The sequence below is a fragment of the Aegilops tauschii genome, chromosome 5 (genome assembly GCF_002575655.3).
Source record: "Aegilops tauschii subsp. strangulata cultivar AL8/78 chromosome 5, Aet v6.0, whole genome shotgun sequence".
Taxonomy (NCBI): domain Eukaryota; kingdom Viridiplantae; phylum Streptophyta; class Magnoliopsida; order Poales; family Poaceae; genus Aegilops; species Aegilops tauschii.
This window is the reverse complement of record NC_053039.3, coordinates 92,905,242-92,917,799: the sequence shown is the minus strand read 5'-3', so window position 1 is coordinate 92,917,799 and position 12,558 is coordinate 92,905,242. Positions and strand designations below refer to the sequence as shown.

At 43.0% G+C, this 12,558-nt stretch overlaps 1 protein-coding gene across 1 annotated transcript; it reads left to right on the top strand.

Annotated features, from left to right (window-relative positions):
- The first annotated feature begins 6,120 nt into the window (after positions 1 to 6,120).
- LOC109752300 (uncharacterized) lies at positions 6,121 to 10,042 on the top strand. Its single transcript, XM_020311196.4, has 6 exons — positions 6,121 to 6,473; positions 6,899 to 7,104; positions 7,901 to 8,186; positions 8,909 to 9,016; positions 9,193 to 9,443; positions 9,542 to 10,042. Exons 1-6 carry the CDS (start codon positions 6,267 to 6,269, stop codon positions 9,630 to 9,632), a joined length of 1,149 nt encoding a protein of 382 aa, XP_020166785.1. The 5' UTR covers positions 6,121 to 6,266; the 3' UTR covers positions 9,633 to 10,042.
- Positions 10,043 to 12,558: the final 2,516 nt, after the last annotated feature.

Below are 12,558 nucleotides of genomic sequence, written 5' to 3'. Positions count from 1 at the left end.
CTATCACTATTACTCTTACCATTGCTGCTGCTACTATTATCAAAACTATCAAACTACTTTGCTACTGATCACTTTGCTGCAGATAATTAATCTCCAAGTGTGGTTGAATTGACAACTCAGCTGCTAATACCTTCAAATATTCTTTGGCTCCCCTTGTGTCGAATCTATAAATTTGGGTTGAATACTCTACCATCGAAAACTGTTGCGATCCCCTATACTTGTGGGTTATCACTTGTCCTATATATAGTCTATCCATACATGAATACAATTATAGAAACATCAAGCCCAACCATGTGTCTCCTATGTAAACATGCAGTACCCAGTCTGTATAAAATATCAGCTACTTGAAGAAGTTTGACTAACAGAATGAAGTACCTACACCGAGTAAAAACTTCAACATCTTTAAGCATTGATATTCTCACCAAAGTGACTACATAAAGCATTTCAAGCTTGATGATTCAGTCAAAATGCTCTTTACTATGAGTTACCATCAGCACATATGTTGGATTTTTTTTCAAAATTCACGGTTCACCGTTCACACCCTGATAAGGGTTATTTTATCAGTGAATCACAGTGTGCAGGTACTGTTTCCATCACTTTCATGAACTATATGTAGAGAGGAACAACTTATTTTTTAGAAAGAACATGTTACAAAGAAAGGACTTCATAGAGAGTTACGATGACATGCATGATAAGCTCTAACTCTCCTTATAAGCCGAGTCCCGAAATCAATGACTCCCTGAATATTTTTAGATCCATTATTGTACAGGGATTCATGTGATTTACAAAGAACAAAGAACTAATATAAGATGAAAAATTAAGCTTTGAAATCTGTTAGGATAGAAATGATGACAACATTCTAAACCGACCTTTGTCTTAGTTTCACAACGCACATCCAATTGCTGCAATCTGAGTGTGAGATGGCCAAGAATATGTTCCCAGACACCCAAGATAGAAGCGGTATAATCGCTCCAACACACTATCAAACCTCCAAAAATGCTAGCTGATGGCCACGTAGACTGATCAACTTGAACACATTAGCACATATTGCAAGCTTCTGATCACTTCTGGTAGCACCTGCTTATTATATATCGTAAAGTCGACTAAATAATAAGGAAGATGTCTACAATGATGATATGCATAATACAATTAGCCCCTTTCCCAAAGTAAATCATAATACAACAATACAATACCTTCATTTTTTCTTCTTAGACACATCATACAACCAACAACAAAATTAAGGTCTACCCTTCTTACTTAATGATTTTGTGAAGCCTTCAAAATTAGAAAAATATATTCTAAAGAGATGCAGATTGCAAAGCTACAGAGAAGAACATTTGATCAAGCTGCTTGTGCTCTGTTACTATATGTTGTTCATGCCCCCGAATATCTTGCTGCCTAGGCTGCCAGTGTGTCACCACCACGGTCGATAGAGCAGAGCGTGATGTGATCCTACAATGGTGTAATGGGGATGGCAGTGGAAGGTAGGAGTAGGTGTAGGACAAGACAACGAAGGTAAGGCATCTCAAGAAGGACCTGCTCATGTAGGAATGGCCAAGGGCAGAGCAACTGCGGTAGAGAAAGGAGAAGTGGAGGACCTTTCGTGAAGGAGGGAATTGGCGGCGACGCTAGGTCCGCCGGGGCGATAGTGGGGAATCGTGATCCAACATTGATCGGGACGTGTGAAACAGGGACTTACCGACTGGGCCTACCTAGGCCGAATCGTGAGAGAGATTGTCGGAGGACCACTCAAAGTACAAAGGGAGGGGGACGAAAACCGAAGCGAAATGGGAACCTTATGCATTCAGATATATGAGAGAATAAGTTACTCCTCTTGAACTAGAAAAATGTCTTACCTTTAGATAGAGAGGAACTAACTTTTATAATACAACACACACACACACACATGCACATATTATATACACCTTGGCATCGATGATCATTGGTGATGGTCAAATGGAAAAAATACAGCATGCTCCGTGGCTTGGAGGCGCAAGACGAAGGATGTCGTCCAATCACTTCCGCTATTTTCAAGGCCACCAATGGTAATGTCAAGAAGTCTCCAATGGACGGTGCATGGATAAGGAACATAAACACATTGGCGGGAATTAGGGTGACCCAATTGTTCACATTGTGGACCTTGATGATACATAACCATGTCCATTTTTTAAAATCTCACTTCAGATGGCACCTACTCAACCTATCATGCTCAATTTGAAGGCATTATTGTCACAATCATGCGGCTGGTCATTTAGAACAATTGCCCCGCCCCTCCACCATCCCCCCCACACAACATAAATTCTTTGTTTGCCATATATGTGAAGATAGAGTTGGACCGCGGATCACCTCCAAAATAGAGGTTTGTATGATTGTGATCTTTGTTCACTTTTTAGGAGGAACCGGAGACCTTCACTCACATTCGCTTCAAATGCCACCTCACCGATGGCATTTGGACCATGATATGGAATTGGCTAGGTTTGCCGAACATGGGGCATTAATTCTTGGGCTAACTTCAGATCGATCTTTGAATGGTGGTTTTCAGTGATTCATCTCAGTGGTGAGCAAGCCATGTCATCTTTAGTCATGTTGGTGTCTTGGACGATTTGCAACAAAAGGAATGCATGGGTTTTGCAAAACCATTCTTCATTACTGTCTATCATCGTCGCCATGATTAACCAAAAAGCCGAATATTGGGCAACCATCGGGGCTAAACATTTGAGATGCATCATGCCGTGAGAGTAGTTCCTTTCAGTATCCCGCCCACATATGTTGTTTGTACATATCGAATTGTCTTCTCGGTCAATAAAATGTCACAAAGCTTTTGCCCTTGTTTCAAAAAATACCAAAAGTGAGTTAGAGATAGTTAAGACTAGGATAATTAATAAATTAGCACATGGCCCTCACTATTTGCAAGTAAGTTTTAGAGGACGCAAAATCATTATTGACTTAGTGAATCACACTTGACACTAAATTGCCGCTGCTTTCCAAAATTGCTTACCTATCCTCCTAGCTTCCACACCATCTAGAAAACATACAACGATGTTAATTCGACTGTCTTGACAAATAAAAAGGCATGTCATGGAGTTCCCAACACACGATACATGCCAAACCGAGATCCTTGTAGATCATTTGTCGGAGACTATCAAGAGATCGTCCATATGCACTAACAACTATCATGCGATAATGAGGTGCAAATGATTCTAGTTATTAGCGTGACGCCTCCATTGAGTGACATGGCTCTCTTTGTCCTCGTGAAGTTTGCGCAGTGAGGCCAGGTCTCGGATTTTTCATTAGGAGAATATGTTTTAGCGCCCGTGTATCAATGCCTTTGGAAAGGAACCTTTTTGATATCTGGGTGAAACTCATCGTCATCTAAGCTCTCACACACATTGTCATCGCTAGGCCCGATCATTGCATGGATCATCAGGGCTTGTCTTGATCTGCCATTGCCTCGACTGACAACCGTCAGCATCACTCCTATTAAGGCATGAACTATGGAGGCCACACCAAGCGCTAGCCTCATCTATCTGAAGCACTAAAACCACAGTTCAAACCATGCACCACCCAAAGGAAGTAGTGGTTCAGCCTGCCACTTACCCTAATCTACTTTTTTCCTAGTACGATATTGTTATAATGGACTTATCTTACATGATAGGCCACATGCGATACAACCAGGTCTCTCTCTCTTGTCGTACCCAAACCATACACAAAACTATTATACGTGAGGTAGTCCCGCAACACTTTTTCCTACCCTACACGCCTAAATTTCCCCCCTCTCTCTCCGCTACTAGGTATTTCTTTTTACCTAGAGCATCGACCTCCTCTGCAAGCAACACCGACATGCTTGAAGCTATACTGAACCTACAGACTGCAGTCTGATTCTACGTGGCTCCGTGGGGCGGTGCATTGGCCATGCCTTTACCTACTTAGTGGATCACACAAGCTGCCAAAACGACTACCATCCAAAGTATGACTGATACGAGTGAAAGGAGATGCCTGAGGATCCGCCAAATGGTTTTTGAAAGGTTCTCGGGAGGAGACACACGAAACACCGACAAGAGTGAGAGGAAGGCGGCAACGACAACTTACGAGAAAGGAAACCTATTCCTCCATGGATTGCAAGCAGGCTCCCAAGGGGTTGTGTGTTTTCCTGGCAATAGCTTAATTTTTTTAAGATAGTTTGAATTGCTTACCACGTATGTCACATGATAATAACTTGATGAATTGTTCATTCCAAGATCGACCTTGTAGTATATGATTGATTTTACAGTTACTTGTTCTTTTGTGGGAAATTACGGTTATGTCAACGGACTAACCGTGCGCAGACAAATCATCATATGTCGTCGTTGTGAATTTGTTTCGTGAGTATCGTCAGTGCAATGATGAGTCAAAGAACCTGCTTCGTTGGTAGCACTGGCTAATTAAGCTGGTCTTGGACGGCAGCTCACTAGTCACTAAACAAATCGCATCGTTGACAAAACCAATCTAGCTGCTTAGCCGCCCCGCATCCAACAACCATGTGATTTTTGTGAATTGTGATCGCCTGGTCACGGCAGACAAATCCCTACACGTTTGACCCAGCGATCAACTGACCATGCATCACGGTTCACAAAGCTCGCGTGCTAAACCAACACAGCTAACTTACGTGCTTAGTTATTCCATAATTTGCTGCAAACGAGTTTGTGATGATGTTTTTTCGTGTGAATCAATTTATGGTTGAATGGTTAGAATGACAAAGCCCATCAGGGTTTAAGTTGTAAACAGGAATTTTATATCTTCCAGCGATGTGTCATTGAAAGGAGATGTTCCCGTTGACTACAAAAACTTCTCTGACTACTTTCAATCTCAAGATGATGTATGGTCTCAGTTTTTTGAAGTTGGTCATAAAGATAGAGTATATATGTGTTTATAGTAACGAGTGTATGAGCGTCCATGTCTGTACTATGTAAAAAAAGTATGATGTTTTTTCCGTGTGATTGGACTGCGCGTTATAGTGTACAACTCGGAATTTTTTCTTTTTTGGCGATTACAACTCGGAGTTTGTGATGACTTTTGGAGCCTACACATTACAGTGTGCCGTGAATTGTTCTTTCTCTCTCTCTCTCTCAAGGCTAAGGCGATCTCGCCAGCGCTGTCACAAGAGAGTTCCTTCGCCGGTGGCCTCGCTAGTTGGTCGTGAGGGGGTTGCCGGATCCACACATGTGGATAGTTTTAGGCTAAAGTATCTTAGTTTTTAGGTTGTTCATCGTCTTGGCTTCGGCGGCGATTATGACGGTGTTGAATAAAGTCTCTTCAGATCCTACCCCGATGAGGTGATCGGTCCTATGATTGAGGATGTTTTTGAAATCCAGTCTGTTCAAGTAAGGATGGTGCGGCGGTGGTGGCATCCTCGTGGTGGACATGTGTCCTCAGTCTCCATCGTTGCGACAACATTCGCTCCAGAGCGGCGTGGAGCTTGTGAGGTAGTTCAGGAGCGGATGCAGATTGTGGCTCTGCATCAACGACATCTGAAAGACGGAACGCGTGCTGGGTTCATGGTTGATGGCTGCCAGGTATGGTTTCTCCTTCTGTGTCTTAGTCGTGGTGGTGTGTCAGATCTGAAGTTCGATGGCGTGTCCGGGGTGTTGCCCCGGTCTGATTCGTCCAACGACAATGGCTTCACTTTTGGTGAGCCACCTTAAAGGTCCGCAAAGCTGCATATCAGTGATGGAACCGTGTCGAATTTGGGTGAGGAGGTGATCCATCATTTTTTACTTTGGTCACTGCTGTGGTGGTGCCAGAAGCAGATGACGAGTGTTGATGTTCAGCTCAGGGAGTCTTCAATCCTGATTGTATTTTTACTTCTTGGCTGGTAGTGTTTTGTGCAAATGCTAGTGTTCTGTTGTCTATTTAATTTTATCATGTTGATTATTACGTGACTTGTACTCTTTTTATATGAATGAGATGCGTATTACCATAAAAAAACGTTACAGTGTGCCGCGGTACACGGGAACTGGGCCTGTTCTGCTGGCGCAGATGCGGCAATGCTCACTCAGTACGTGACGCGAGGGTGAACGTGACGCGACGGTCCACGCGAGGCCATACGTGGGAAGGCCGGAGCGTGTCCACGCGTTACGTCCCGCCGGGCCCGCATGGCAGTGGCACCCGAGCTGGCGCTTATCCTGGGTCCAGCTAGGCGCCCGCTCGAACCACCACCCACCAACCAAGCACCAGACCTCGCCAGATAATCAGAGAGGAGTCTCGCCGCCGGCGACGGCCGCCCGCACATGCCGATCTCTGCCGGCATCCGCGCGCCGCCGCAAGGGGCGGCCGTGCACGTCCCCGGGAGCCGGCTCCTCCGCGTCCCCGTTCCTCAACTGGCGGCGGGCGGCGTCCGGCGCAGGAGGCTCGGGGTCGTGGTGGCGGCGGCCTCCTCCGCGGCGTCACCCGACGAGCTCCACGCGCGCGGGAGGCATCTCCACGGTTTCCCCGAGGTGAGCGCGATGCCGATGCCGATGCTCCTCCGTGGAGCGGGTGTCTGTTTGTCTGTCCGTGCTAGCGAAAGGAAACTCTGCCCCTTTGTTGGGGCAATATATACAAATTATTATATAGTCATAATCATGTGTGCAACTCCGCAACACAATTTTTTTTAAAATACGATCGTGCAGACAGAAGCTGAAATCATAAGCAGCATAGAATAGGTTACCTGTAGATTGAGGTGTCTCCAGACAGGTGTGATGAAGTTATTTACCTCCCACTGACAAAGAATTAGATTCTTGTGAGCTTCCAGCCTTCCACTGGAAAAAGTTACTCATATCCTATCGAATCGATGTACTAGAATAGGATTAGCATCTTTTAATCCTATCGAGTTGATGTACTGATGCTGTTCATTACCATGACACGCTTGTATTGTTTGCAGAAATCTTTACTTTGGAACTTGATAAAAGATGTAGAACCTTTGGATCTAAGTGTAGTCCAGAGAGATGTTCCTCCTGAAACTGTGGATGCAATGAAGAGGACTGTTTCGGGCATGTTGGGTCTCCTTCCGTCTGATCAGTTCCGTGTTGTCGTGGAGGCCCTTTGGGATCCCTTCTTCAAGTTGGTGATATCTTCAATAAAGACAGGGTATGCTTTTCTCCTGAATCATACCATTCGTATAGATTATAGTTGAATTTGATTGTCTCTGGTCAAAAGAAGACACATTTTGGCATGGTCCTTTTGCAATTGTGTGCATATAAAAGTAGCAAATGACTTGATGTGGAATCTAGGTCAACCCGTTATCTGAGGTGGACTGGAAAAGTACGCCATTAGTGGTAGGCTGGTAGCCTGCTGTAGCATGCTCTTATTATCTCTGTCTAGGAAATCGAAATTCAACGTCACTACTCACTGTAAAAAGGGCAGTTATCAAACAGTTTGCTGCACTTTGAGTCGCACATGTCAAAAACATGTTTTAAGGGTGTGAACCATAAAATCCGATTCATGTTGTATAGTTTCTTTGAGTGTCCGATTTTAATGCTGGTAGAATTGCTGTCTTGTGTACTTAGACGTTTGTCACATAGAATGTGCAAATCCTGCTTGATTTTTTCCATGCCCTTCCATTTGTTATTGAATGACTACATTTGTTTCACAATTTGAGAAGCAGCAGATCAAAACATGCTAGCCAAACTTAATCATTCAGACTTCAGTCTGAAACACTGACCTTGATCAACTTATTTTCATGTGGTAATAGTTGTTAGTAAGAAAAGGATCGAAAACTTGCTTTATTCACTTTTCTAAAACAAGACAGGAAATTTGAACAAGCTCCTGCCCCTTGGTACTTTTTGCTTTCTTATATGCGCACTTGGCTTGCACTGCCTACTCACAAACATGATAAACATGCCAGGTATAATTATCACCTAAAGTTACTTTGTCTGTATTTCAGGTACACTCTGTCTAATGCTGAATACAGGCTCTCCCTTGAAAGAATCCTAGAGTTGTCTGATGATGAAACTGAGTGCAAGGAAAGAGATAGCACTGAATATAGTCACAGTGACCTCGGTTTGGGAGGATCTATTTTGAGATTATCAGAAGACGATGAAGCGACTAATGAATCAGAAAAGAGGGATGACAATTTATTATCGGAAAATATGGGTGGATTAGATAGCTTAAACGCTCAAGCAAAAGAACATATTCTCCAATTGCAGTCTCGCTTGGATTCTATGGAAAGGGTAACATCTATTTCATACTTAATTTGGCAATATAAGATGATTGTTACTCCAACTGTTTCACTACCTCTCAGTCTCTCCTACCTCGGGATACTCCATTTCAAAATGTCTGTGTATTGAGGAAATCAGTAGTGTGGTTATTGTGTTGACTCCGTTCTATACCCCTGTCAATTAACGTTGAGAATGGTTATATAAATAATTTATTTAGTAGAGATATGCATTATGGTCATTTCTTATTTACTTTTCTCAGGATTAGTGCGAAGGACAGGCCTGGTGCAGTGGTGAAGTACTCCCCACTTGTGCCATGAGGTCTTGTGTTCGACGCGGCCTCTCTGCATTGCGCTGTGCAGGGGTGAGGCTTGCCTCGTATAATCCTTCCCCAGACCCCAACTTGTAGCACTGGGCCTGTCCTTTTCTCAGGATTAGTGGGCTGTAAGCATAGTAGGCCGAGGAAAGATATAGTAAAACAGAGTTCTCAGTTTTAGATGTTTATTCTGTTTTTATGAGCAGTCCTATGTATTAGCTATCAAAGCCATGGTGCATTTTTCGCACAGTTACCTTTTTGTATCAAAAATTCACAAGAAGGCTAGTTTCTGTGATGCCTGAGGTCATCTTACTTTCTTCAGCAAGAAATTAGTCCCATTTCTGTTCTTTCTAATCTTCTTGCCTTAAGTTTCCACTCATCGGATTTTATTGGGATGCTTATTCTATTTTCATTCCTGCAGGAGCTACATGAACTCAAGAAGAAAAATTCTTCCTTGCAAATGCAACAGTTTGCTGGAGAAGAAAAAAATGAGTTACTTGACTACTTGAGATCATTATCACCTGACACGGTTTGTTCTATCTCCTACTTCTTCATGCAGCAGTAATATGTTTCCTCTTGTTTCTGCCTGTAGTCTATCCAGTGCTTCTTATTGTCCTTTAGTTGAACAACTCAATGGATAAGCTTCTCAGGTTCGCTGGGTACCTGTTTTGTGTCTGATTTGAGCCACTTAACTATTTTTTACAGGTTATCGAACTCTCGGAACCTTCCTGCCCTGGTGTGCAGGAAGCTATTCATTCCGTGGTACATGGTCTTCTAGCAACTCTCTCCCCCAAAATGCATGCAAAGCCCCCTCCACCATCAGAGAACATGGCTGGTGGAACCCTGAATTTCGGGAATGGGGATGATGACCGTGCTGAACTCGTGGAGGATGTATCGCTCCCATTTCAGCCCCTCATATCTATTCCCCGGGATCATCTTGCGCGTCTATTATTCTGGTAATAATACAAATGGATTTATAGCCCTCTTTTCCTACGTTGCCTATTGGTACGTTGGAGGTGAACTCTGATCACCCGTTTCTGCGATGGCTGTTCAGGTGTATGCTGCTGGGCCACTACATCCGAGGCCTCGAGCGCCGGTTAGAGCTTTCGCAGCTCCTGGAAATGTCAAGTGACACAAGGTTGTGATTCCCATGGTGACAATGGCCATGCTTAGGCATCATGAAGCTTTGCCAGTGGGTTGTCATCACCCAAAACAGAAACGTTCTGGTTGTTCCCTATCATCTGTGACCGTGTACACAGGAAAGAGAAGGTCCGCGGACCAGGGTATGTGGTCTCCTATTCGCTGTCGCCACAAAAGCTCGAAATGGCTGAGTTGCCTGCGGAGTAGCGGGTAGTACCTGCGAAGTTACCAGGTGGTTGTTTCTTTTCGCTTCCTCGTGGATCGTGCTGTGCATATGTTCTGGTAGTGTAGTAATCAACCTTTGCGACTCTTTTGTCATCTGTAAAGTCTGGTTATCTATATGTATAATTCTGTGATTGTATCATAGTTGAACCGCATTGATCTAACTATCTAAGGCCCTTGTTATTTGTGTCAACTTGAAGGGTGTTTCTGCTGTCCTGAGCCAACGCGCATTTTCAGACTCTGGTCTGGAAATGAGATGTTTTGGTAGCCTGGAGGGGTTATGGCTTATGGGCAACCATTCTTTGTGGAAGTGGTTCTTCTGGCCTGCTGTAACATTATAAGATTAGTTTTTGTTTTCGTTTCCCAGGGTCAGAGACCATCCTTTAGTGCCTGGAAAGCCTTTTCATCTTGCGCATCACCAAGCTTGAGCGTAGATGAAGGCTTAAGGGCTTCTTTTGATTTGTATGGTTTCCTTCATCGTATAAATGGAAAGAGAAAACACAATAATATTGTAGGATTTTACATGCAAAACAAAGGATTGTGAGCAACTTGAATTTTATGGAATTGGATGTTTGATTTGTAGGAATATGAAAAATATATAAATTCTCGTGAAATCAAAAGGTTAACTCCTGAGAAGGTAAGATTATACCCCCTTCGTTCCTTTATATAAAATGTATTTTTTTATTATAAAATTTCAAAATATAAGGTGCATTTCTTCCAATTCCTCATAATTCCCTTGTTAGCCCTTTTAGAAAAAGGAAAACATCAACATCTTTCTTCTGATTGTCTATATCTCTCGTTGTAGCAAAAGAAGGAAGTATCTCTCTATCGATGGCATGTATCTCTTACTTTCTTGAACTAACTGATTTACTTGCCACTAATCAACAAATTTGTTAAGGATAATTTCGTCCTAACATGTCTATAATTATGTGTCTTAGTTACCGTGCCGAAAATAATACACCTCGCGTAACAAAACAGAGGGGGTATTGTTATTATGAGGTATGACGTTTGCCTTGTCCTTTGTGCTAATGAATGCAAAAGAATTGTTTGGGTGGATTGTAAAATTTCTTTGTTTTTTCCTTGAAACTCAATTCAAAGGCAAAATTCCTAGAACGCGTATAGCCAGTGCACAGCCGCTTGGAATGGTTAGCGAGCGGCTGGCTAATTTAGGAAATTTCTTGCCCCCTTCCTCATTAGGAAAACTTTCTCACCTAATCCCTTTTCTCACGACGTATTAAATGTTAGCATAGCCATTTCTTTCGGTGAATGCTTTTTGTTCTCTTGTACATTTAATTTGTGATTTCAAAATTTTTAAAAGGCATAACTTTCAATCCGCGTGTCGAAATTATGATCTGTTTTCACCGTTGGAATCTTTACGACGTGCTCTTCAAAACTAGATCTCGCATGGGTATGTTTCGACGATCTTTTTTGTGTGCAATTTAATCCCTTTTTGGTGCAATTGTCTAGTCGTCGATGTGCAACTACCTGACAGTGGATGTGCAACTTTCTCCTACTTATAAACGTGCATTTTTCACTTATGCAAAAACCGGTGTGAACATATTTAATTCGGTTTTCATTTTTCTAAAAAAAGGCATAACTTTTGAATGGAACATCAAAATTAAGACCCGTTTTCACCGTAGGAATTCCCATGACGTGCTCTTCAAAACTAGATCCCTCATGGGTATACTTCGACGAACTGTATTGTGTGCAATTTAGTCTCCGTTTGGTGCAAGTGCCTAGTAGTTGATGTGCAACTACCTGACAGTCAATGTGCAATTTTCCTCTACCCCGCGGATGTGCAGTTTTCACTTATGCCACCTCCACCCCAAACTACCATCTACCATTGAGATGTGCAACTTTGTCTACTTCCCTGTCCAACTGACTATTAGTTGATGTGCAACTTCTCCTTGTCTACGGATGTGTAGTTTTCACTGTTGATGTCTCAGCCAACTGCCTAGCAATGGATGTGCAACTTCGGATGCTACCCCTACGAACTGCCTAGCACTGGATGTGCAATTTCGGATGCTATCCCGACCATCTGCCGAACAATCAACGTGCAACTTTCTCCTGTACCTCTTGGGTGTGTAGTTTTCACTGCTAGCACTCTGTCCCAACCACTGGTTGTTTGTGAGATGTCCAACTTTAGGGCCCTGCCTATAGGCAACTTTTCTCTTTCCTCATGGATGTGTAATTTTTTACCATCCAACAATCCATGCTAGTGAGATGTGCAACTTCTCCTATTATCTTGGCCAACTGTCTTGCAAACTATGTGCAACTTTGTCTGTCCCCCTGCCAAGTGAACCTACACATCCACAAGTAGCTAGGAAAGGGGGGAAAGTTGCACATCGACTACTAGCTAGTTGGCTGAAAAAATAGACTAAGTTACACATATCGCTGGTAGGCTAGGTGAGGCAGGGTGTGCTGATAATGAATAATACACATCCAAGAGTAGGAAGGAGGGTTGCACATCAACTACTAGTTAGTTGGCTGGGATAGTAGACTAGTTACACATCTAAGAAAGTTGGTTGTCATGGTTGCTAAGTGGCAACCGCATAGAAATTGGATCCCGCAGCTCTAAAATTGGTTTTGTAAAAAATTGCACCATGCAATACTAAAGTTGCACCATGTAGTAATTGAGTTGCACCATATGGCATCAAAGTTGGAATAAAAAAAAGTTCGTCGTAACATACCCATGCGGGATCTAGTTTC